This window comes from Humulus lupulus, chromosome 1 (genome assembly GCF_963169125.1).
Source record: "Humulus lupulus chromosome 1, drHumLupu1.1, whole genome shotgun sequence".
NCBI lineage: Eukaryota > Viridiplantae > Streptophyta > Magnoliopsida > Rosales > Cannabaceae > Humulus > Humulus lupulus.
This window is the reverse complement of record NC_084793.1, coordinates 21,940,731-21,967,980: the sequence shown is the minus strand read 5'-3', so window position 1 is coordinate 21,967,980 and position 27,250 is coordinate 21,940,731. Positions and strand designations below refer to the sequence as shown.

Genomic DNA, 27,250 nt, shown 5'->3' with positions numbered 1-27,250 from the left:
GCCTCCTGATATGGTGCCCACGTGATCATCTACTCACAGAGGCGCGGTTCTGGGAGGATAAGGCATTCCGGGTCCAAATGACTGCACAATTGGGGCCCCGTGAGGGGCCTGTGCGTACCCTCCCTAGGGAGGTCGGTACAATCCAGGTGCACTTGGGGCCGTAGGTTGTCTGGGAACTATTGGCAGTTCCAGAACCCCCACTGGCATTCTGACCCATTGGTGGAGATGCCCTAGCTTAATTAGTGTAACACCCCAACTCCAGGGATCGCTACAGTGCACATTGCAAACAGTGCTAAACTCGCTAATCGAGTCATTTGGCCATAAACGTGTAACTAAGTGTGATTAGCGGTTTAGGGGTTAAAAACTTTGGTTAAGATGTAACGTTTCACTAGAACGTTTAGTGTATACATTGGGATCCCAAAAATATAATTTCAGAGTTTATTACAAAAGATTATTTACAACAAGCCGTACTAAGCGGCAAAACAGGGTTCAGTCCTAGTTCCACTTTCAAACCTCGCCCAAGTATTGGTCGAGCAGCTGCATATGTACACATCATCACCTAAGCTCTCCAACTCAAGGATGGTCCAGCTTCCTTTTGCCTTTACCTGCACCACAGAGCACCCGTGAGCCGAAGCCCAGCAAGAAAACTCATATGCTCATAAACAGTCATATCATGATATCAAATCATATCTGGCATGCCTAGCATTCATAGCTCTACTCAGCATGCAAATGAATTCAAACAGATGCTGGGGTATCCAGGATAAGAAATCCTGGCCTTCTGATTGGAGGACTATCAAGTCAATCCTAATCAGATGAGTGTCGTAACACTAAAGGTTCCGATAAACCATGCTGAGTGACTGACAACCAGGTCACTAGGGGCCCAGTGCCCATTTCCCAACAAGCAAGCCACTAGGGCCTCAGTGCCCAAGCCATGCATATGATGATCGAAATGATCATGCAGAGCCCATAGCTCTGATCAGATGAGTGAATATCACTTGAGGTTCTGGTAAACCATACTGAGTGACTGACAACCAGGTCACTAGGGGCCCAGTGCCCATTTCCCGCAATGGCTCTACATGGCTAGCCCTTGGCTAGATAAATGCTTGTTTATATTCATCGAACTTGAGTTCGGTCCTGCATTAATGCTCTTTGAGTCATTAAATGCAGAGGGTCGATTAGATCCAATCGACAAAGCTTGCACTACACACTAGGGTTGTCATGACTAGTGAGTTAGCACAATGTGACCAGTGCCCAGTACCACTGCCGAACCTGACTAATGAGTCACAGCTTCACAGTTGATACTAACACCTTTGCCAATTCTGACTAATGAGTCAGCCCTGTGTGACCAGTGCCCAGTACCACTGCCGAACCTGACTAATGAGTCACAGCTTCGCAGCTGATACCAGCACCTTTGCCAAATCTGACTAATTAGTCAGTACCATGCACAAGTAAGCAATGCTATCAATGTGTATCATATGCCAATTATCCAAAGATGAGGCATTCAACATGCTTACTTAACAGTTGCGAGCATAATAATGATCATGCACAAACACAGAGACTCAAGCTCTGACCAATCCCATATTCATCATTCATGGCATGCCCTAATCACATGTTTCTCGTGCATCACATGCATCACACTTAACCATCCAGCATGCCTCAACAATAATCATATGCAAATGGGCAAGATTGCCAAGCATTCATTATGCTATCAATGTTTACATTTAAACATTCAACATGCATCAATCATAACCATGCATGTCACATATGGGGTGCAGTTTTCTTACCTTGGGTCCAAGCACAGGTTACCAACAAATGAGCCACAAGCACGATCCTGATCCAAGCCTCTAGTGATAACCTAGTCACAACCACAAATGATGATCCAATGAGTTCAAGTTCTAAAACCAACCCTTGAACTAAAACTTAGCCTCCAAGACATCAATCCTCACTAATCCGGGTAGTAGGAATGATCCCGAGGCCTAAAACCATGTTTCCGGGGTCAAAACGAGCAAACGGGGTCAAAAGAGGGCAAGGGCTGCAGCCCTAGCACCTTGGGCCACGGCCCCCAGGGTTCTCTGAGGCAAGGGCCACGACGCCCTCCATCAAGGGCCGCGGCGCCCAGCAAGGCCAAATTCTGACACCTGCTTCTTCGAGCAAGGGCCGCGGCCCAACTTCGGGGCAGCCATTTTTCCTTCGTTTTAACCTGTTAAAACCTCCCAAAAACATGTCTAAACATTCCCAAATCATCAAATCAAAGTTCCCAAACTCCCCAATGGTCCAAAACCACCAAAACCCGAGGTTCAAACAACCTAAAAGCTCAACGATTCACAAAGCTCAATTCAAGCTTAAAAACTTTTAAAAAATTAAAACTTAAACTTGAATTACCTCCGATTGAGTTGTTTCCAACTAAATCCTCCGGCTAATAAGCTTCTAATTCTCCTTAGGATTGCTATGCCTCGATCCTCGCTTGATTCCGAGTCCTAGAACTCAAGATACCTTCGAAAATGCGATCGGGAACGAAAAGGGAACTTTAGGGAGAGAGAACGTACAGATCGTTCTTTTTATTTCCTTAAAAGGTTACTTCAAGCTTAAGTAGCTTCCAATAAAACCTAATGCTCGGGGTCCCGAAAACACCCCCGGGGACATTATAGTCAAAACTTCCAGAACTTCCCCCTGGTCTTACTAACTCCCAATTTATCACCAAATGTTAATTCCCATTACCCAATAACCCGGTAATGCTATAAATACCCCTTGACTTACTCCAAGTCAAGCTTAAATCCCGTTGTGACTTTCCCACTAGCTTACCTCCTAGGATCGTCTTGTGATGGGTAACCCTGGCATAACCAGATAATAACAAAGCACCACGCCCATTTCACATATATGCCAAAAATGCCCGAAATGGCCAAAATATGAAAATCACCCAATCAATCACAAATGGGTTCACATGCATATTTAATACACCTAAACATGCATATTATCATTAAATAGCATAATAAAGCAATTATGGCCCTCCCGCCCTCCTAATCAAGGTCCTAAACCTTATTAGGAAATTTGGGGCATTACAATTAGGTTTTCGATCTCATCCTTCAGTTGATGACACTCTTCGGTCGTATGACCCACATCCTTGTGATAGACGCACCTTTTGCTGGTGTCCCTCGAATTCTTTCCCCCTTTGAACATGGGGGTTGGCTTCTGGTAATGGACCGTATTGCTCGTCGCCAGATAGATATTCTCCCTGGTGTCCACCAGGTTGGTATATTCTGTGTATTGGGCTTCGTAACCCCTTTTTCCCTTTTTGGAGAGTTCGGATCAGTCCTGTCCCTTGCCCGATCTCTTTCCTCGGGAGGGATTCACGCTTGCTTTAGTTCCTCTAGCTTGAGACGGTTGGGCTCCACTGGTGGCGACACTATACCCGACTGGTGCCACCCCGTACCCAGAAAATGGAGCTGACTGAGCCGGAGCATACCCCGTTGAAGTGAGACCATAGACCATCGGGGTCATGAACATTATCCCATGGGTACTAGCCGATCCGGACGTCGCCGGGGTTGCCGGATAGAGGCTCACAAGATGCTGCATCCTGTATCCGGGGAAGGTTTGGGCACTCGACTGGGTTGCCAGCTGCCACCCAAAAGCTTGGATTCGGGCCTCCTTCCAGTTGATAAACCCTTGTGTCCTCCTGATATACTATTCAAGGGTGGCTGCCTTGCTGCGCTACATGTCGTCCCACAGAGGGGATCCAACTCTGATCTTAGACTAGAGAGCCACCAGGCGCTGTCCGTCGTCTACCTTAGTTTTCGAGGCTTCCTCCGTGAAGCGCTGGATATAGGCTCTGAGGGTCTCCGTGGGATGCTGTTTGACATTGGCCAGCGCACTGATTTGCATGTCCATCTTCATGGCAGCCACAAATTTTTTACGGAATGATGATTGCAATCTAGACCAGGATTGGATTGATCCCGGTTTAAGTCTCTTCCGCCATTCTTCCGCGGGTCCGGCCAGAGTGATCGAGAAACACAAGCACTTTTCGTTGTCGCATACGTGAGCTATGGTCATCAGGTGGTTATAGCGAGACAAGTGGTTCATGGGGTCTGCGTTTCCAGTATAGGCAGGGAGGTTTGGCATCTTGAACCCCTTCGGTAGTACAACATCCAGTATGTGCTTGGCGCATGGCTCATTTTCTTCCTCTTCGGAATCAGAGCCTCCACCTTCTTGTTTCCTGACCATGCGGTTTGTCACTTTCTTAAGAGCGACCAACTGTTCCATGAACTGTTTGGCCATTCCATCATCCAAGGGGACTCTCTCGTTCCTCCTATCGTTGAGGTTATTCCTCAAGTTGCCTCCTCGGGGGTGAATCTTTTCCTTCCGGGATCGTTCCTTCTGGGCATTAAGGTCATCGCGCAAGTCTATCCGGGAAGTATTGTCTCCCAAATTAATGGCTTCCGGCTATTCCTCGCGCTTGTGTCCTCCATAATCTTTGTTCATGGAAGCACTGGGATAGAAGTGTCATTCTCGTTCATTCTGTCTAGGGACATTCTGGGGCCTGACACCCTGCGGGTGCTTCCCCTGTGGATCGTTCGAATGATCCCGTCCTGGGATAGGATGCATCCGTTCTTTCCTAGGGAATTACCCTGGGTTAGCCCCAGTTTTAGGAACGGGATGAGCTTTCTTTTGGGGGTTTGCTTTTCCCACAAGATCAGCCATTTGGCTTTTCCTTTTTCCAGAGCAAGATTCGACGGTTCAGCTCCGGGATGTGGTCCCGGAAGAGGGATCGGGCTGGTGTTCTTAGGTACGCCAGTCTTGATTGGTGGGACTGGCGGCTGTGTTCCTTGAGGTGGAACAGTTGGAGGATTGGCTGCCAATCCTTGGGCAGCGATGAAGGCTTGAAGAGCCAGAAGGGACTCTTGCATCTGGCGGGTTGCCTTTTTTTGTTCAGCTATCCTGGCTTCTTGATCCAGGACTTGTTGTCTCAAGCAGACCACTTCTCGATCCTCCTATTTGGGGTTCATATTTTCTTCTTCAGGGTCAATAGGGTTTTCAACCTCGTAATCATGATATTCCCCTTCCTCTTCTTCATCTTCTTCGTAGTAACTTTCGTCATAGTAAGCCCCGTCCCCAAAATTTTGGGAGTCGTCAGGCAATGGCCCATGATAAGGCGTATCCTCAGGTTGGTCCTGAAGAGATGGTTGATTGGGCAATGGTTCTTCATTGCCTTGTTATTGCTAGTGAGCAGGATCAAACATGTTATGCCTGGTGTTCACCATTATTGCAAACATTCAAGATTGATTCAAGCTTCCTTCAGCTCTCAATGAAAGCACCAAAATGTTTACTGAGTTTTTTGGAAACTAGAAATATAATAAGAAAAGAGAGCTAAAAAGATTGGATTGAAGATAAACAAGCAGGATTTTTACGTGGTTGGGCCGCTAATGAACCTTAGTCCATGAGTCTATTGTATTAGATTTTTAGCGAGCTTTTGACAATAGAGTTTTCTACAAGTTTGAGTAGAGTAATTGCTTACAAGAGAAAATCTCGGATCCCCGCTATAGTGCACAATTGGTCCTATTTATAGGCAGTTAGGTGCAATGGGCTTGGGCCAGACTAATCCGGGCCCAATAAGGATGCAATCATGGTTTACTCGCTAATGGAGGCTTAATACAAAGAATATTGCTAAATAATACATATTAATCAAGGCCCATTGACCAGCTTGGGCATGGCCAAGCCTTACAACTATCAATCGTACATAACCTCAGACTGGTCCGCGTGGGCTTCTAAGGGGATCCTGGGAACAGGATCTGTCAGAGTAGTGGTAGTACTATTTCCTAGTAGCAGTGTACATTTCGTATGTAACCTCTTCTGCAAGTCAGTTGAGGAGACCAACTTCCATCTTTCTTGGGGATATGTCAGGGTCAGGGAAGATCAATCTTGCCCTATTCGGACGTCTGGTCCGGGTTCCTTTACTAATATCTCGGTTCATTTGCTAGAGTCCTGGTTCGCTCACCAGGATGGGTTCATCCGCGGCATGGTCTATCCGCAGACTAGCGAGCCGGCCACTTCTATTGGCATCCAGGAGGATGCGGACAGATTGGGACCGGGAAGATGAGTTGGGCCTGCATCTTGGTCCCGATTCCCTTGTCATGGTTGCGCCTGTCAGACGTTGTTGGGCTTACTGATGATTGGGCCTTTATAAATTTCTACTTCCTTGTTCATCGAGCTCAGGATGGGCCCGAATCTCTTAAAGGGAGCCCATAAGCCCATTGCGTCGCACCACATGTCCAGGGGGAAAACAGGGATAACATGTCCAAACAAGGTTTATGCTTTGTGTTGATGCAAAATGACAAGGTGATAGCCTACGCCTCAAGGCAGTTGAAGGAATATGAGCAATGCTATCCAACACACGATATGGAGTTCGAAGCAGTGGTCTTCGCATTGAAAATCTGGCGCCACTATCTTTATGGTGAATGGTGTGAGATTTATACGGACCACAAGAGCTTAAAATATTTCTTCACACAGAAGGAGCTCAACATAAGGCAGCGCAGGTGGTTATAACTAGTAAAGGACTATGACTGTGAAATCCTATACCACCCAGGAAAGGCAAATGTAGTTGCATATGCGTTAAGCCTGAAGAGTTACGGAAATTTGGCAGTATTATCCAGAATTGAAAAGCCGCTACAACAAGAGCTGATTAATATCGGGATATAAATAGTCATGGGTCAACTGGCTAACTTGTCCATCCATTCAAGTTTACTAGATGATATACGAATCGGACAAGAGCATGACAACACGTTAGTATCGCATATGGACACAGTCAAAGAAGGCAAGACTACATATTTCTCTATATCAGGACATGGGTTCTTGAGATATAAAGGCCAAGTGTGCATTCCGAATGACTATGGAATTAAGATGAAGATTTTAGAAGAGGCACACACTACCCCATACTTAGTTCACCCGGGGTCTACCAAGATGACTCACGACCTAAAGGCACTATATTGGTGGCCGGGAATGAAGAAAGATGTAGCAGAATATGTATCCAAATGCCTAATATGCCAACATGTAAAGGCAGAACATCAACGACCCGCAGGCTTATTGCAACCGCTTAGTATTCTGGAATGGAAGTGGGAAGACATAGCCATGGACTTCGTGACAGGTTTACCACGAACAAATAATCAACACGACTCAACTTGGGTTATGGTAGATAGACTCACCAAGTCAGCTCACTTCATGCTTGTCAATACTACGTACATTGCAGACCAGTACGCAAACTTTTATGTTCGAGAAATTGTACGACTGCATGGAATCCCTAAGACCATAGTATCTGATAGAGGATCGGTGTTTACATCGAGATTTTGGGGAAGCTTACAGCAAGCCATGGGTACCAAGCTAAGTCTCAGTACAATATTTCATCCTCAGACCAGCGGACAGTCCGAGCGTACCATACAAATTTTACAATATATGTTGCGCACTTGTGTACTAGACTTCGGAGGATCGTGGAGTAAGTATTTGCCACTTATAGAGTTTCCCTACAATAATAGCTACCAGGAAACTATCGGTATGGCACCCTATGAGCTACTTTATGGAAGGAAGTGCCGGTCGCCGTTACATTGGGATGAGGTAGGAGAAAGACAACTTCTTGGATCCGAAGCTATTAGAGAGTCTTAAGACGCAGTGGAACTGATTAGAAAACATATGCTCGCAGCTCAGAGTCGGCAAAAGAGTTATGCGGAAGCCAAGCGACGAGATGTGGAATTTAAAGTCGGAGATCAAGTCTTCTTAAGAATATCTCCAATGAAAGGAGTGAAGCGGTTTGGGAAGAAAGGCAAACTTAGTCCTCGGTTTACAGGTTCTTTTGAGATATTGGACAAGGTGGGACCAGTAGAGTATAGATTAGCCCAACCGCCAGCTCTAGCAAATAGCCACAATGTGTTTCACATTTCGATGTTGCGTAGATATGTGTCAGACCCATCCCACGTTCTCAAGTATGATACGTTAGCACTGCAGAGAGACCTGAGTTACGAGGAACGACCGTTTAGCATCCTAGAGAAGGGGATGAAGGAATTACGGTCTAAGAGTGTTCCGGTAGTCAAGGTCTTATGGAGTAATAGTACAGAACGGGAGGCAACGTGGGAGTTGGAGGGAGACATCCAACACAGTATCCGGAATTGTTTGGTAAGTAAATTTCAGGGACGAAATTCTTTTAAGTAGGGGAGAATTTTAGCATCTTGGAATTTTACTTAGCTAGATAGTAGTAGCTAGTGTTGTAGAATGTTAGTTTTCGTGGTTATTGGTTCAAATTGGGATTTAGTTGGAAACTCATTGAGATAGTTATGGGTTTTATAAGTTTAGCCTATAGTTTAGAAATATTAATTTTAACATAAGGTTTGATTAATATAGCTGGTCCTAGAAATGATATTTACTATAACCTAAGGTTTATATAGAACAATTAAGAACGTGACATTTGTCACATGTAGATTTATTAAGGATATTAGATGAATAAATTTAATAAAGGATAAACCTAGGAAGTCTAGAACCTTCCCTCAGCTGTTAGGATCACGTTTTACTCAGTCAAAGTGGTTTAAACAAATTCAAGTGTGTTGAAAGTGTGCAAAATCGTGTTTGATATATCAGCGTATGCCGATATATCGCAGCTATCGGAGCCAATATATCGCCTATGATTGATATAGAAAACCCGTTGACTTCACACGAACGAAACCACGAAGGCTCGGGAATATGGGGCAGGCAATATATCGCCTATAGGGGCTAAATATCGGCTCCACTTGTATGTTTTGAAAGTCTGTGGAATCCGAGCTAGAAACAGCCCTCAACAACTTGGACTTGCTCTTGAACGTTTTTGACCGAGTTTTGGGCATTTGTTGAGCATAAAATTCAATTATTTATTCATTTTAAAAGGAGTTAGTTTCACTCCTTGAACTCTATAAATAAGACCTTTCACTCAGCCATTTGCTTCATCATTCAAGCATTATTCAGAGCATCCAAGCTGCTAAGTTCATTCTAGAGAGAAACACTAGGGTTTTGGGGTTAAAAGCTTTCCAATCTAAGCTTTTCTAAACACTTGGGAAGTAAGATAGAGTGATATTTCGGTATTGAGGTGTAGATCGAAGTTCTAATCTATCCAAGGTATTCTTTATCCTCGGGTTTAGTTCATTATAGTTCCTCTTATTCTTTTCATTTTTTTCCAAATCCTAACTTATTATAATGGCTTTTGGTTAGGTGTTTGAGTTTCTTGAAACTTAAGGTTTTTCAGTAAGTTCTTATCTTGACGGTTTAGATCTTCTTTTCATCTTCTTTTCTTTAGAAAACTTATGATTTTTACTAGTTGGTTTTAGGAGTTTTCAATCCCATTCTTATCTCCAATATCCTAGTTTTTAGTAAGGAAAATAGGTTAGATTTTATGTGCTATGATTATGTTTATGTGGTATATGTGTATGTAAGTATGTATGTATATATTTTATGTTGTAGTCGCTTGGGAAATGTAGTTGCTTAGATAGCAAATAAGAAAATCCCAAGATTTTTATCATTATCGTAGACTATAGTTATGATTTAACCTACCTCGAATAGTAGCAAGAGGGCCTAGATGGTTTATCATATACTATATTGTGAACCTACCTCAAATAGTAGCAAGATGACCTAGATGGATTCTATCACATACTACGGTAATGAGTTAATGGCCATTATATTGTAGTCCTATGTTTTATGATTTATGTTTTTACGTCATACGTTTTATGATTTATGTTTTACGTTTTATGATTTATGATATGTTTTAGTAGTTTTTCCTTACTGGGCATTAGGCTAATTCCTTTTTATTTTAGATGGTGCAGGAAAATGAGCTTGGAAGGCGGGACATATTCGTGGCAGCTTTGGCATGTGTATTGGGCGAGAACTGAATGAATGGATTGATGGGAAAGATCGAGGATGACGTTTTGTTTCAAGTCTTTTTAATTATGTATGTATGTTTTATTTCCGCATTTAGTATTTGAACAATTAATTAAATGTTTTGTTTTCCTTATGTAATAACAATGGGATCCTGTATTTTGGATTTTTTTTATAATAAAGTTTTATTATTTTATACATGTAACGCCGTGGTTACCCCAGAACAGTTACGGTGAACCAGAAATTTGGCCCGCAACCCGAGTCCTTTGGTTAAAAACGTGCTCTAAATGTGATTAACAGGTTAAAGTAGAAAACTAACAAAAAGAAATGGATATTTTTCATTACAAACTGCTCTGCAGAGCTATTCAAAACATTTACAAGTTGTTCTCAGTACAAAATAGTCATTACTGTTTCAAATTTACAACTTCGCCGACCTAAGCGGCAAAAATAGGGTAAACCCCCTAGTTCCTCTGAGAATGCCTTGGTCGTGGTGGTCAAGCGGCCACATATGTACACATCACCACCTAAGCTCTCCACTCAAGGCTGGGTGAGCTTTTCTTTCCCTTTACCTGTACCACATAGCACCCATGAGGCAAGGCCCAGCAAGAAAAGCATGATATAATATCAACAATGATCGTAATACTCGTTCAGGACCAACGGTCCAAACAAATAGGTGACAATCGCAAAAGTCACAAAAGTGGGGACAACACCCTTTAGCCATGTGACAATAGGATCACCAGGGCTTAACAGATAAGTGAGCATTTCACTAGCTTTGACAGGATAGGTGCATGGTGATTAGTCACCAACATAACCTTCCTCATGACTCTAGAGCCATAACTATGGAACAGCATTTCCCAGCCATGTGACAAACAGTCACAGGGGCCATATGCCCTGGCTCTGAATAACTAGTCTTAGACTAGCCAAGCGCTTATAAGTTCATCGACCTTAGAGTCAGTCCAGTGTTAATACCCCATATGAGTCATTCAACGCTGATATCGATTAGATCTAATCTTCATTTGGCTCGGCGTTCACGATGCTATGCCATTTCTGACTCTTAGGTTAGTAAAACACGACCAGTGTTCAATTCATTATGAACTTGACTAATAAATCACAGCTTCACAGATGGATCTAACACCGTTGCCGATTCTGACTAATAAGTCAGTGCCACATACAGATAATCGATATTCACTAGCATTTAATATGCAATCCATGTCCACATTTATCAATCAACATGCCTCAATACCAAACTCGCATGTCACATATACACAGGGTGCAATTTTCTTACCTCAGGTTCGAGTGAGTAGTATAATAAGGACGACCCCTGAGAACGATCGATCTTTTAGTTCCTTAGCGGTTACCTAATCACAACCAATTATAACCTCCATTAATGAGAATCCACAATAATAGGGTCTTAACCTAAGCACCACTCTCAGGACCTTGAAACATGCCCACACGGTGAGTAGATTCGATCCCGGGCCTTAAGGATTGAAACCCCAAGTCAAAAACCCTTAAAACACTCAAAACAGGACTTTGAAGGAACAAGGTAGCACTACAGCGCTCAACCCCTAGCGCCCCAGCGCTATACTCAGAACCACCAACATGCCAAAAAGCCTCCTGAGGAGCGCTATAGCGCCCTAGGGTGGGCGCTATAGCGCTACCTCCAGACCAGCACTGCCCTGAACTGACCTTCTTCAACTCCTTCGATTCTAACCTGATTCCCAAGCTTCCAAATCCCATTCTTGATGCCAAATGAACCCAAAAACCATCCTAACACACCCCAAACATCACAAGCATGGGAACCCTAGCCAAAACTCCCAACAAAACCAAGAATTCACCCTAGAAATCTCAGCTGCAAAACAAAACTAAAACAGGGCAAACCAGAGAAATCTATGGTTAGAAACTTACCTAAAGCTCAGCTTATGATGCTCTTCAATGGTGGAACACACTCCTAAGCTCCCAAGGCTTGCTTCCCAATCTAGAATCCTCAAGATTGGTTCAAAAATCACAAAGAAAAGTGAAGAGAAGAAGGTACGGGAGAACTCAGAAACTTACTCTGTTTTTACTATCTTCTTTCAACCAACACTAAATATATCTATCCTAGGGGTGAAATGTCCATTTTACCCCTAGATCAATTAATAGTTTCTAAAGGTTCCCAAGGGCAAAATTGGTATTTTCCTCATATCTCATTAATCATAATTAACGCTCTCCAATTCCCGTTGTTCTTGATAATCTCAAACACCAATAATTCACATCCCGTTGCCCTTTAATTCCCGGTAACGCTCTAATCATTAAAGTCACCCCGAGACTCAACCTGAGCCCCGGTCTTAAACCTGTTGTGACTAAACCGCTAATCAATAATCTAATATCGTCTCATGCCGAATAACTCGAACCAACCCACATTATAATGTGGTCTCAACACATATCATCGACATGCATACAATTATGCAATTATACTCTCAACGGGCCAAATTACCATCACACCCCTGTAATTAAAAATGTGGACCCACATGCATGCATTTAACATCATATTATAATATAATTCACACATACATGCATAATATCATTTAATGGCTTAATTAAACAAGTATGGCCCTCCCAGCCTACTAATCCCGCCATTAAACCACATCGGAGAATTCGGGGCATTACAATACATGTATTCCAAAATAGTAGTTATGCTTAATAGTTTTTAATGGTCTGATGTCTTTAAGTTAGTCAGGTCATTACAGAATACACACTAGCTCCCCAAAATACCCCTAGGCTCACCCTGAGCCGGGTATTTGACCCCGTTGTGACTATTCTGCTAATCTGCTCCCTAGGATCGCCTCGGATCACACATCTCAAATATATCTCCACAATACTGTGGTCTCAATCATAACACATACAAATTTACATTTATGTCATCAACGGGCTAAAATTACAAATATGCCATTATTATCATGAACGGACCCACATGCATATTTAATTCACCTAAACATGCATATCTAGTCATATAATAATATAATTCGATTAATCACGTACTAATACACATATATCACAATTAATCATGTAATAATATGATTAAATCATTTATTGCTCTCCCTGCACACTAATCAAGGTACTAAGCCTTATTAGCAGAATTGAGGCGTTACAAAAAATATTGTATTGGATTTTTATGATTGGTTTTGGACATTTTAAAAGTGGTGTTACACTTATATATGAAAATTGTTGAAAAGAGACATTTCTCATCACTTTTCTCACAAAACTGACGAGAATGCTCTTCCCTCTTCGCGTGAAGGAGATTTCTCGTCGCTTTCCTCACATAATAGATGGAAAATGTTAACCTTTTCTCGTCACTTTTTGTTGGGGATTTGAGGCTACAACCTTAGTTTTGTATGTTACAACTCAAAGCAATAAACAATGATAATCTAAACTCTAATGGAAGAAGATTACAAAGTACATAACACAAATAAACAAGTAGTAGAATTGACATTTGTTGTTGAAGAACCTTGATACATAAAATCATAAGTCTATGATTATATGTGAACTACAAAATATTACCAAGACTTGACACAAATGAAGATTTTTTGTCCAAAAATCTCTATTCCTAGCCTCCTCATTGAGAGTGCTTAAAGCTACAACAATGGAATGAGAATGGGTTTTACAAGTCTTGAATCTTCATACAAGTCAAGCTTTCTTGATGAAGATCTTGGAGAAAACTAGTAATCTTGAAAGGTAGAGAGAGAGAGAGAGAGAGATGTGAATGATCAATTCACCAATTAACTCAAATGACCCATTTATATAGTATAGGAACCCTCATTAGACTCAACCAATGAGATTAGAGCATTTTAATTTGAATTTTGAAGCCAAAACACGTCACTGTACAGACCCGGACGGACGGCCCAAGCGACACGTCGCCTACACCCAGGCGATGCTTCGCCTAGAGACGATGCGTTGCCTGGTTAGTCTCTTCAAAGACGAACGACGCGTTGCCTCTTAGAGGCGACACAACGCCTGTCCCTCTGACTCGACACTTCAAAACTTGTCTTAAAACATCCTCAAATGCTCCCAAATTTTTTGGGTACTCTTATCCTCAAATGAATATACCAAAAGTCAACTCTCACATATTGACTTTAGTGAAACCATTATGATTTTTGCACCTCTTCATGTCTAACCAATTTCATCATGTATTTAATCAATGATAACACTTTTAATAGATCATTTCTCGATGTTCGAATATATGTCGTTTGTGAAAATCGCAAGAAGTTATAAGAATCCAAAAACCAACTTAAAATGTGGCTAAAAGGCCTATTTGTGTTGTATTGTTTGTTCACAGAAGTTTTGTTAACGAAATAAAAGTATGCATGAGAGATACGAATTCTCAAGTAACAAAGTAGGTGATTAATCAAAAGTAATGAACACGTAAAGTTATGGTGAACATAATAATTCAGCTCAAACATAGTTTTATCTCTCAAATTGTTTATCCTTTTTACCTCTATTTTTCTTATTTTATAAATTTCAAGGAGCTATTCCTTGCCCTTAAAAATGCACATTTAAATTTCATTCAAATTTTTATTATATCATAAATATAAATATGTATGATAATATATTAAAACATTTTAGTAAAATGCATATCTACTACTAAACTAGAAAATTATAGAGATATTTGTGGCAAAAATACCTAAGTTTTAATGTATGCAGTACTTGAATACCAAAGTTTTTTTTTTGCGGCGAATGTACCTTTTGTCCATGTTTTGATGCAATTTGGTGCAGTAGTCTATAATGTCGTTAAGTCCTCCTATGTGGCGTCAAATTTGCTTATAACTTGTGTACTTTCACTACAAATACCCCTTTAATTGAGTACTTTTACCTACGTGTCGCAAACGAACTTAATAGTGGGAATAGACGACAACACCAATCTATATCAAAATATAGACAAAAGGTAATTTCGCCATAAAAAAATTAAGTGCTACACAAGTAATGAATTTGATACTTTCACTGCAAATATCTCAAAATAATATGATAGAATAAAAAAAATGGACAAATAGGATCCATGCCAAACTATGATCCTTGTAGAATTTTGCCCCTCGAACTTTTTTGCGTAGCAAAAATCTCCTCCGAACCATAGAAACCATTAAAAATGTGCCTCTTTTATTGCATTCTATTTATTTTTTGAACGGTTTGCTGATGTGATAACAAATCACATGCATAGTTGCAGTATAAAAGTCCATTGACTCATTGAAGTTAGTCGAAATCAAGTTTATTGGTATCAAACATACCAACATTAGTTCTAAGAATGTGGAAACATGTTCCAAAAAGTTATCATTATACCACTATTTATGCATGTATTTTCCACCTAGACTCTTGAATCTTGCCACATTAGGGATTTTTGCTACGCCAAATTTCAGAGGGCAAAACTCTACAAAGGAAAAATTCAAGAGGGAAAAATGCTATTTGTGAAAAACAAAATAGTAGGTAACATAAATCATTATAAAAACACTAATCAAATAACGAATAATACTAGACAAAAATGAATCTTAATAATTTTAGTTTGACATATACTATTAGCTTATCTTAATGCCTCTGTGACTCGAGATCATAAGAATATCTATGAACTAATACAATCGAATACTAGATTGATTAGGTGACTTTAAATAAGATAATAATAAGGTCTAATTCTTCCAAAATAGTCATATATAGATGAGCCTATAAAAAAGGGCAAATGACTATTTTATCTTTTGTTTAAGCCGTTGCATAATGGTACATACTAACTCTCTAATTGAGAAGAAAAAAATCCAAAGCTGACTAGTAGTTTGGCTTCTCTAACATCATCATGGTGCCATTGTTCAATTGGCCATGGCTATTTTCACCTTCTTTAACAACACTTGTGGAAGTGAATTTTGGCAAGGCTCGGCCACTTCCAACATAGGAACTACCATTCTCATGGAGGGCTAAGAGCCGGAACCTGTGATGTACAATGCACTGCAATTTTCAACACTTATCTTCTTTTAGAGCTTCTGATATGGTTGAGTCTACCAAATCAATCACATTCTCGTCTCTTGAATTTGCTGTAAACCCAATAAACTATGTCCTTATTCTCTCCGAACTCTGGCACCACTGGCCTCTTTCCTGTGACCAACTCCATCAACACCACTCCAGAGCTATAAACATCACTCTTCTAATTTATTTTGTATGTGTATGCATGCTCTGAAAACACCAAGACAAAACAAACTTATCAATGATATAACATACTTCTACACTTGTATATAAAATAATCAGTAAAAATACACATATTTTAGTATCACATTGTAAAATCATATATATTTTTTTGATACTTCTTTAAAAAGCAACTTTTTTGGACAAAATGTGTGGTGTTTGACAAAATGTTAAGTATATAGAAAAACCTACCTCCTATTTTTTTTTTTAAAATACACAATTTTATATTATTTTGTCAAATGTTCTATTTCTATCTATTTAATACGTACACACTCGATATTCTGCTTAACATAGTCAACATGATGTCAACACTCAATATTTTGTTTAACATACTCACCATGATGTAAAAAATGTCGGTCATAGATTACCATTTTTATCAAAAAATTATTTTAACCAATTCAATAATAAAAGTTAATATTTACCTGGAGTTATGTAGCCAAGTGTCCCAGCAATGACTGAGTCCAATCCCCACCAGCCTGAACAATTTTAGCCAGTTCAAAATCAGCAATCCTAGGCTTCCAATTCTGGTCCAATTGAGTGTTATTTCTCTAAACATATTTATGAATAACTGGCCCTTGACAGCCATGGGGCATCTGGTCCTGTCGCCCCAAGATCAGTGTCAAGAGGAAGAAGGCCGAGTACCATACCCAAGGAGCCAAATTTTCAGTCTTCATGTTCCAAAGAGCTGCACAAGGAAGGTGGCTTAAGTTGTTCCTGGATCGTTGAATGATAGATATATCTTCTTGTTCTTGTTCAATCATATCATCGAATTATTATTTTTTATCAATAATATCATTGATTCTTTTTCAATTGTACCATTAAAATTCAGTGTTGCCTTTTTTTTTCCCACATGTATTTGATTTAGTCAATTATCATGTGTTAATATTAGTCAGTTTTTTATTTATATACATGAGAAAAGGATGAGTTCACAATGAGAAACTTCATTTCTAATGACACAAAGAAAAGGAAACGACAATTTCGATAAAAAACGACATTTAGTGCATTGTTTTTTCAATTGGCATTGCCAAAGCCAAAGCCAAAGCCAAAGCCAAAGGGTGCAGTAGCTAAGTTGATTATAGCTAACCATTGACAAAATTATCACATACTCAATAACAACTAGCTTCAACTTATTATTCACAAGAAACCTCCAACCTTGGGGTTGTCAAAGCTTGACTCGACGGACATGGCATGATGCACTTGCATTAAGGCATTGATCCTTTCATCTTCCACCCTTGATTGCATTTTTCAACCTTTCGTTGGCAGCTACAAGTTCTGCAGCTATTCCCGGTTCATTAGCAGAGTGACCAGCATCTTGCACAACCTGTTAAAAATAGTAGAATTCAGTAGTTTGTTTTGTCCAATCTAATTATAACAGCACATTTTGACCGGGGTACTCAGATCGGTCTAAAGTTGATTTTGCACATGTCTGAAAAAGAAAGGGTAAATGTCCTTTAGTTCAATTTACCTTAAAATCTGCCTCTGGCCACACTTTGTGGAGATCCCAAGCTGACATCATAGGACAGCACACATCATATCTTCCCTGAAAAGATAATTGTTACTAGTTAGACTACCTTGCCTGAGGTAAATTACACAAACTTGAACCAACAATTGAAATTATAATTAGAAGTATTAAGTAAAACAATAATCTTGAAAATTTCAGAAGAGCATGTCAACAGTGCATGGATGAAAAAAGTAAACATGAACCTGAACAATTGTGGCATCTATATGCCGTATCTTATCAATGTTATCCAACAGGTATGAATCTGAAGGAAAGAATCCCTTGTTGGTAAAATAATGATTTTCAATCCTTGCAAATGCCTGGATAGAGCAAATCAAACATATAAAACCATGAGTAACTTCAGTCATCAGACCAAATTAAATTACAAAACCTATAATCAGAAACGGAAGCAACAGCATACATATGAAAACTTGAATCTATAGCTATCTAGAACAGAAAAGATTTCCCAACTAAAAGGGATCAAAGATCATGAAAAGATAACAGGTTTAAAAATGATTTACCAATGAAAAATAATCATCATCTCCTTTCTTGATGTTGTCATCATTTGGAATAAGATGGGCAGTCATCATTTCCCATTTGGTCCATGCCCTAGCAGCTGCATACTATGAAATTGGAAGCGTGTAATGAAAATCATGTAAACTCAAATTTAAAAGTAAATGCCATCCTAAACACAATTATTATTTTTGCAATGGACTTATTATTTCCAACTTTAAGAGACTAATAATAAACCACAAACTGCCTTCTTTATATCATAAACCTAAAATCGTGCTTCAAGTGTTTGCATCATCACTTATAAAATTTTTATTCTGATCGATAATATAAGGGCATCGTTCTAAAAAATTGTGACTTCGTGTAAAATCTGTACCCTAAAAAGAATCATGCAAGAAAGATCGAAGAAATCATTATGTTTGAAGGTGAAGTGAAAAACAATGGCTAATGTACAAAACCAGCCATGTCTTACTTGTGTTTCCAAGTCATCAGAGTTTAGTCTCTTGCTGTAAGCATCTATAAAACATTCTCTCTCGTTCTCTGGAATAAGATCTCTAAATGGTTCCCAAGCTACAATCAAGAAGATATTCGCAATATTAGACACTTTAAATTCAATTGTGCAATTAAACAGCACAAGGTAGTTTGTATTGGTAACACAATAAAACATGCCAAACACAATTTCACAACATCGTCTGGCTTTGATGATTCGATCAAATAGTGCAGACAAGAAAATCATTTGTATAAAAGTGATCCATCAGTTATTTTGAGCATCCTAACATCAAAACTCAAGAATTTTACATCAAATGTAAAATTTTATAAGCAAAATCAGAACAAACAAAATAACGCAAGATGAAATGTGAACTCAGAATGTATTGTGAAATTACAGCTATTGCAGTTACAGCAAAGTATTCACTAAGCAGTACTCACCTTCAGGATAAATAGCAGCAGTACCACCCTCATAAAACCAATCAATCTCTTTCTTTCTCAGAAGAAAAATCCCTCTAAGGACCAGTCCAGTAATCTTAAATCAGAACATGCAATACTGTCAAAAACCAAATCTACAATAGAAGGTGAAAATAAAATACAATCAAAAACCTCATCCAAGGATCTATTAGCTGAAATATGTTATGCACCTTGTCCGGGTGTGATTGACTATAAGCAAGGGCAAGTGTGCTTCCCCATGACCCACCAAAAACCTGCATAAACACAGAGAAGATATTCCCTTACAAAAAGAACCATTTTTTTAAAAATAACAATAATAATAATGACGAATTCTTCACTTCAAACATCATATTGTAACCTGCCATTCTGGGATTTTCAAGTGTTCCCTAAGCTTTTCAATATCATCAATGAGATCCCATGTGGTGTTTTCTTTCAGACAAGCATGGGGTGTACTCTTTCCTGCACCACGCTGAAGAAAAAAGAAAAGGAAATTTTAGCTATTTCTTATTAAAATGGAGAAATAAGTTAATAATCATCTTAGTTATTACAAATACAATGATTCAAATACTAACTTGATCAAACAAAATGATTCGATAAAACTCAGGATCAAAAAATCTTCTATTGGTAGGTGAAGTTCCTCCTCCAGGACCCCCATGAAGAAATACAACAGGCTGCAAAGTAAGGTTCATATAATCATTAATCTTAAACAACAAACTAATAAATATAAGAAAAAGATAGTTTATCGAGTAGTAACATAAAACCCTTTAGCTAATTTAACAAAAAAAAAACAATGTCTTTAGATTGTATTTGGAAAGTAGAATTGGATGTTTCTTATAATGTGATTTTGTTATAAATTAGAAAGAATATTAAAAGCTTAATCCAAAAACCCAATTAATCCTCTGGCATAAGATAAATTAACCCAATTGATAATTTTAGTATAATTTTATCATCTTTAATCTCCATCTTCATCTAATGTATATCATATCAATGGTATGGAGGAAATGATCAGTATCAATCTCCATCTTCATCTAATGTATATCAATATCAATGGTAAGGAGGAAATGATCAACTCACTTATTTTTCTCATATATTTTTCAATCCAATCTAATCTAATTTAATTATATATTCCAGACATGACTTAAATTAACAAATAAACCTTATGGTTTAAAGCTACTCACATGCCCATCTGGATTCCCAGATTGCTCCCAATAAATAGTATGAAGATCCGAAACCTTCAAAAACCCTGAACTGTAAGGCTCTATAACTGAGTAAAGCTCTCTTTTCAAACCCGAACCTTCCTTTCCCGACTCCATCGAATCGATTAATTTCCGCTCAGTGCTCTTGTAATCGAGATATTGGGCACGTAAAACTGGACACCTTTTCTCTGGCACTTCGAAACAAAAGCGGAAAACCCAAAACTTTATGTAAATACAAATGAAATATTGGCTTAATAATCCTAAAAATCAAAACTTTAATAATGTAGAATTAAATAGGTGAATACCCAACTAAAATTTGAATACAAAATTGGAAAAAAAATATACAAAAACTAAAACCCAGATGGTAACAAGAGAGAGAGAGAGAGAGAGAGAGAGAGATACCAGAAGCAGCGAAGGTTGAATTAGTAAGCAGAGAGAGAGCGTAGGAAGACGAAGAAGATGTGGGGATGGAAATGGTAGAAGAGAATAGGGGTATTAAGGAGCTAGAACAAGAAGTGAAGCACCTCATTCTTCTCACTAAGCTACACTACTCATGATTCTTAATCATCGTACTAGGAAATCTATTCGGGTCATTATTTTTCTTCTTATAAGGTTACTGATTCTCTTTCGATCAATGGATTGATTCTCTCTTATCACAACGACAAAATGTCTATTCAAAACTATATGATATTCTCTCCACAAAAAAGACAAGAATCAAAGACACACTATAATTGAAAATAAAAATATTCAAAATGTCTATTATAAAGAGTGACAAGATGATAATTTAGTCTTATGATTATAATTATGTATAAATTATTTATGTTGTTATTTAAATATATAAATATTTATCTATATATATAGACACACAAATTATTTATATATGAAATTGATAACCAAATGAGAGAGTACTTGTCCTCGAAAATTAGGAATCTAATGTTAACAGATAATTTTTTTATTGTTAATCTTTATTGGATTTCACTTTTACAAAAGGGAGTTATCCTGTCACTCTTTATAATGAGTATAAGAAAAAAATTTGACATAATAAAAAACATAGAATGTTTCTGGTCACCAAAGAATTCCCAAGGAGAGGCAGAGAGGCCACTCTCTCGTTCCTTCCCAGAAGGGGCCAGCCTCTGGTGTTGCTTACAAGAGAGGTCGCGCGAGATTTTCTCCTCCTTTCTAAAAACGGGAAGTTAAAATCTCTTTCTCACAATTGTTTTAGTGTTGATACAGTACTTTAAAATGTTCAACACCAAATAAGTTAGTTATTCATGATTGGTTAGCGATATCTTATAATATTTATTAAATTTAAATAAGTGAGACCCGATATTGAATTGCACCAATATTAGTATGTCACTTCCTTGTAGTGTTGGGCACCAATGATAATCATTTACAATTCTTTTTTTTTTTTTTCCAAAATCTCCATACTGCCCATTCCAAGTTTTTGAAGAGTGATTTTGAATATTTCTCTATTATTTTTTTGCTTGAAATTCTTGAATCTTTCTTGCAAACACAAATAGAAACTCAAGATCTCTTATATTGGATATGTATGATAGATTTTGGGTATTCGATAAGTGGTGGTAATCTTCAATATGAAAAGTGACAAGAAAGTTCTTCTCTCTTTTCTTGAAGGAGTTTTCTCATTTCTCGTTGTTTTTTATAGATCTTTTCTCATTATTCAAATAGATGTCACTTGTGAAAATCACAGAAAGTAACGAGAAATTCAACTTACAAAGTAACGAGAAAGCTTTTTTTTTTTTGTAGTGGTGTTTGTGTACATAAATTTTTTTAACAGAATAAAAGTATGTATGAGTGAAACAACTTCTGAGGTAATAATTGGATGTTAGTTAAACAAAGTATGTGATTAATCAAATGTGATGAACATGCAGACTTATGGTCAATATAATAATTCAGCTCAAATATAGTTTTATCTCTCAAATTGTTTATTCTTTTTTAGCTCTTATTTTCTAAGTTTCGAGTAGCTCTTCCTTGCTCTTAAAAATGCCGGCATTGCTATAACAGAAAGTTGCAAACTTCTTATTCTTTATGAATGACTAAATAAAATATAATTACACATCTACATGATTTTTACAACTTCCACTAGTTAAGCAGTAAGTTTTCAATTTATAAATCTTAGCACATAATATAAATGTCTAATGATATGCATTCAAAATATGTACAAAAATATTACCCATAATATATTTTTTCAATTAATTATATTTGTTTTAAATAGAATGCACTATATTAAAATATATATTATGTTATTATGTATAACATTTTAGTAAGTTACTTCTGTTCATTCTAGTGTTGTTCAATTCTCTTTGCATGCCATTTTGATCTCATACCAAATTTATCTCACATTTTAATTTCATTTCAAATTTTTATTATTTCACAAGTACATATGATAATACATTTAAACATTTTAGGAAAATGCATATCAACCAGTAAACTAGAAAATTATAAAAAAGAATAAAGAAATAGTAGCAACATAAATCATTATAAAAACACTTATCAAATAACGAATAATAAGAGACATAAAAAATGAATCTTAATAGTTTTAGTTTTACATATATTATTAGCTTATCTTACTTACTCCGTGACTCGTGTCATGATCACAAGAATATCTATGAACTAACACAATTGAATACTCGATTAATTAAGTGACTTTAATTAAGATAATAATAAGTTCTAATTAAACCAAAATAAAACTCTCGTGACTACTGATTTGGATATTCAACAGACATTCAATACAAAGTAATTATATTCTCTCATACACTTGAAATTGTTGACCTATCTAAAAGGCCCAAAAACTCTTGCAAATTAACTTGTTGGCCTTCTGTTTTTAAGGCATTTTCTTTGCCCGTAATTTTTATCTCTTGTAGACCCTTTATTCAACAGATCAAAAAAAGACTAGTAAGCCTTGTGCTGTTCATAGAAACAAGTTCATAGAATGCTTTGCTACAAATATTATTATCATCTTCCAAAATAGTTCATATACAGCTGAGCCTATAAAAACAGGGCAAACGACTATGATACCTATTGTTTAAGCCGTTGCATAATGGTACATACAAACTCTCTAATTGAGAAGAAAAAAATCCAAAGCTGATTAGTAGTTTGGCTTCTCTAACATCATCTTGGTGCCATTGTTCAATTGGCCATGACTATTTTCACCTTCTTTAACAACACTTATGGAAGTGAGTTGGCAAGGTTGGGCCTCTTCCAACATTTGAACTACCGCTCTCATGGAGGGCCTTAGAGTTGGAACCTGTGATGCACAATGCACTGCAATTTTCAGCACTTTAAGGGCATCTTCTTTTTGAGCATCTGATATGGTTGAGTCCACCAAATCAATCACACTCTCTTGGCTCTTGAATTTGCTATAAACCCAATGAACTATGTCCTTGTTCTCTCCAAACTCTGGCTCCACTGGCCTCTTTCCTGTGACCAACTCCATTAATACCACTCCAAAGCTATAAACATCACTCTTCTCGTTGATTTTGTAGGTGTATGCGTACTCTGAAAAACACCAAAATAAAAACAAACTTATCAATGACATAACATAACATACTTCTACACTTGTATATATAAAACAATTGGTAAAAATGGACTCTGCAAAATAATTTATTTTCCCCAATTCAATAGAAAAAAAAAAAGTTAATTAGTACCTGGAGCAATGTAGCCAAGTGTCCCAGCAATGACATGAGTCCAATCCCCACCGGTTTGAACAATCTTAGCCAGTCCAAAATCAGCAATCCTAGGCTTCCAATTCTGGTCCAACAGAATGTTACTGCTCTTAACATCTCTATGAATAACTGGCCTCTGACAGCCATGGTGGAGATACTCCAACCCTTTGGCAGCTCCGACCGCCACCTCGTACCGAACCTCCCAACCCATCTCCATCTTCATCTTCTGACACGTGTGCAGCCGGTCCCACAAGCTCCCATTAGGCAAGTACTCGTACACCAGCAAGTTACTGTCCTCACTACTGATGCTACAGTACAGCTTCACCACGTTCACATGCCTCACCGAGCTCAGCGCCGCCACCTCGGCGTCGTACTCCGGCGACCGGGACTTACTCTTCTTCAACATCGCAGCCGTGCTCCGGTAGCTCCTCCGTTCGTTGGGATCAGACGTGGCAGCCCATATGTGCTTCACTGCGACTTCTTTCCCATCCTTTAAAGAAACCTTGTACACCGTTCCTGACCCTCCTTTTCCGATCAGATTCTCCGGCTTGACTGAGTCGATGATTTCTTTCTCCGTGAAGCTCAGAACGTGGTACGGCTTCATGTTCCATGAGTTCTGCTTTAATGGGCGCGAAAGGGTTTTTTGGTTCTTTCTTAGCTTGTGGACCAAAAAACAAGCTAACGATATGAGCAGGACTAGTACTACGGCGATTAAACATGTCATGTACGTACGGAAATGGCCGGAATCTCTATGGTTCGACGAACAATTATCGAAGCACAAACCTGGGTTTCCGTTAAAACTGTCTTTAAAGGCTCCGACGGAGAGGGATTCCGGAACTTGACCGGTCAATTTGTTATTTGACAGGTCAAGAAGGCTGAGCTTAAGCGAAGACAGAGTATTTGGGATTTCACCGGAGAGTTGATTCTCCGAGAGGTTTAAGGCGTTTAGATTAGGTAAATAGCCAATACTATCTGGGATATTCCCGGAAAGTGAATTATGGGCAAGGTTTATTTGAGAGATGAAACGACATGAGCCTAATGATTCGGGAATAGAACCAGAAAAATGGTTGTTGTCTAAATAAAGATTGCTCAACTTACTCAATTTTCCGATTGGTTCCGGGATTTTCCCGGAAAACTGATTCCCACTCAGCTGAATTTCTACCAGGGAAGAAGCTTCAGAGATCTCATCAGGTAATTCACCTGAAAATCGATTATTCGCCAAAACTAACTGCCCCAAAGACTTTGCCTGAGCTATACCCGATCCCATAGAGCCTTCAAACTGATTCATGGAAAGGTCAATTCTTTCAAGGTTCGGCAAACTCCATATTCCATCCGGAATCATTCCCGAAAGCGAATTGTTATTTACGAGCAATCGACTTAAAGACTTGCAATTCCCGTAACTTTCAGGAATCCCACCTGTGAGTTTGTTCTGTAAAACAAGAAGATCGAACATATACCCATTTTTGCACATGTCAGGTGGAATCGGACCCGTGAGAGAATTCTCAGACACATCGATGAAGTCCATTCCTGACCAAGAGCCAATCTTTTGAGGAATCATTCCCGTCAACTTGTTTCGGTATAATGACAGTCCATGAAGGTTCTTGAACTCCCCAAGCTCCTCAGGAATCGTTCCCTCCAATTGGTTTTCGAAAAGTTGAAGAGACTCAAGCTTGGTCAAAGATCTCAGCTCAGAAAGATCACCTTCGAGCATGTTCGTTGAAGCATCGAAATTCACAAGATTCGTAAGGTTTCCAAAACCTTTCGGTAGTTTCCCACTCAATGAGTTGTTGTAAAGCTCGAGTTGCCATAGATTTTGAAGCTTTGAAATACTAGCTGGGATTTCACCACTGATTCTATTATCAGAAAGCTCGAGATTTATAAGCAGAGTTAGATTGCCAATGTCCTCAGGAAACTTACCATAAAGACTTGAATTTGTGAGATATAAAAAGTACAATTTTTCAAGCTTTAGAATCTCTGAAGGGAAAGGAGTTGAATCAAATGGATTATCACCAATGCTCAAAAAACTTAGATTGGTAAGATTTTCAAGTGACTTCCATGGAAATAGCCCCGAAAACCCACTAAGATTCAAATTCAAGTACGTTAGCTCTTTTAAAGTGGACAAGTCAGGAACTTTACCAGAAAACGAGTTCACACCCAAGTCCAAGTGCTTCAAACGAGTACAGTTCTTCAAAGCATCGCTGACAATTCCATGCAGAGAGTTTGAGCCGAGAGAAATCTTTTCCAACGATCGAAGCGAACATATCGAGTCGAAAGGAAGAACCCCAGAAAGGTTTTTAGCAGGGAGATTGATTTCAGAGACGAGTCCATTCGAGTTGCACCGAATTCCGGTGAAGTTACAGATGGAATTAGCATCTTCAATCCAAGAACTGAAAAGGGCAGTGTTTGATTTTTCGAATACGGATTTGAATTTCAAGAGTGGCTGAAGCTCGTTATAGTCAGCTCCCTTAGTAAGAGAGACTAATAACGAAAGATAGAACAGAGTCATCGTCATCGTCACCACCATTGGTGACCTCTCGAGCCATGATCGGCAACCCAGTTGGGCTAAAGACATGTCAAGACTGAGCTCTTGAGCCCAAGTTTTGTGAGATGAAGAAGAAGAAGGAGAAGAGTAGTAGTGTTGATATGGCGGCTATGAATGTGAGTTCATGAATTCACATTATGGTTTTGAAATTTCACGTGTTTGAGGAGAAAAAGAGAGAAAGAAAATTGAGCCACGCAAGGTTGTTGAGCTCTTTCACACACAGTCATGCAAATATGCATGGTGGTGGTGTGCGCCTATATTTGCTTCATTTTAAAAATAAATAAATAAATAAAAAATACTATATATGTGTTAAGTGGGAGAAATAATTTGTTTAAAATTGTTGTAAAGTTGTTAAATAATGGTAATTTTTCAAAATAAAAAAAGAAAGAAAGAAATTCTTGGATTAAGAAAAAGAAAACCTATGGAGTGATAGAGATGCATACATGAATTATATTGCATGTATCGTTTTCATTGGTATTATTGAATATTTATAGAGTACATATTATATTATGAACAAAGTAAGAGAAGCTAATTCTTAAAATATAATAACAGTGAAAACAAACTTATACTGATGTTCAAGTACAAATAAATAATAAAGAAACCGTTACAACAATATTGACCATTTCATCAAGATTAATTGCTTATTTTAGCTAAATCTTGGAGCTAATTTATGGTTAGTGATGGGAAGTAAATTATGATTTTTTAATTATATTAATGTTCTTGTAATTATGCCAATATTGGACTTTTTGAGAAATAAACATGTGATAAATAATTATTTTTGTAAAAATAATAAGTTGAAAAAAGAGAATCG

The 27,250-nt window shown here is 38.4% G+C and overlaps 2 protein-coding genes across 5 annotated transcripts in view; both read right to left on the bottom strand.

Annotated features, from left to right (window-relative positions):
• LOC133788891 (proline iminopeptidase-like) overlaps positions 1-20,915 on the bottom strand; it is a 79,951-nt gene extending 59,036 nt beyond the window's left edge. The window contains exons 1-13 of one of the 4 annotated variants that reach the window (XR_009873404.1): positions 20,617-20,914; positions 20,197-20,408; positions 19,591-19,689; positions 19,377-19,487; positions 19,210-19,272; positions 19,004-19,097; positions 18,549-18,646; positions 18,088-18,189; positions 17,773-17,886; positions 17,534-17,608; positions 17,221-17,389; positions 16,491-16,753; positions 15,374-16,059 (exon numbers count right to left, since the gene is read on the bottom strand). Coding sequence is in view for 2 of the 4 variants with exons in the window: in XM_062226534.1 (XP_062082518.1) it covers positions 17,288-17,389; positions 17,534-17,608; positions 17,773-17,886; positions 18,088-18,189; positions 18,549-18,646; positions 19,004-19,097; positions 19,210-19,272; positions 19,377-19,487; positions 19,591-19,689; positions 20,197-20,408; positions 20,617-20,743 (1,197 nt within the window). In the remaining 2 variants the exon portion in view is untranslated. Of the gene's footprint in view, positions 1-15,373; positions 16,060-16,490; positions 16,754-16,989; positions 17,390-17,533; positions 17,609-17,772; positions 17,887-18,087; positions 18,190-18,548; positions 18,647-19,003; positions 19,098-19,209; positions 19,273-19,376; positions 19,488-19,590; positions 19,690-20,196; positions 20,409-20,616 lie in introns of those variants that run through there. The other 3 variants (XR_009873405.1, XM_062226548.1, XM_062226534.1) reach the window with 3 other exon arrangements.
• Positions 20,916-23,156: 2,241 nt separating this feature from the next.
• On the bottom strand, positions 23,157-26,643 carry LOC133788870 (receptor-like protein kinase 7). Its single transcript, XM_062226499.1, has 2 exons — positions 23,880-26,643; positions 23,157-23,730 (listed from the first exon to the last, which is right to left on the bottom strand). Exons 1-2 carry the CDS (start codon positions 26,467-26,469, stop codon positions 23,321-23,323), a joined length of 3,000 nt encoding a protein of 999 aa, XP_062082483.1. The 5' UTR covers positions 26,470-26,643; the 3' UTR covers positions 23,157-23,320.
• Between the last annotated feature and the right edge of the window lie 607 nt (positions 26,644-27,250).

Bases quoted from the DNA above. Each gene is read 5' to 3' on its own strand.
- LOC133788870 (XM_062226499.1), bottom strand. From the start codon at position 26,469: ATGTCTTTAGCCCAACTGGGTTGCCGATCATGGCTCGAGAGGTCACCA. The intron at 23,731-23,879 runs GTACTAATTAAC...GGTGTTTTTCAG, and splicing joins ACTTGGCTACATTGCTCCAG to AGTACGCATACACCTACAAA.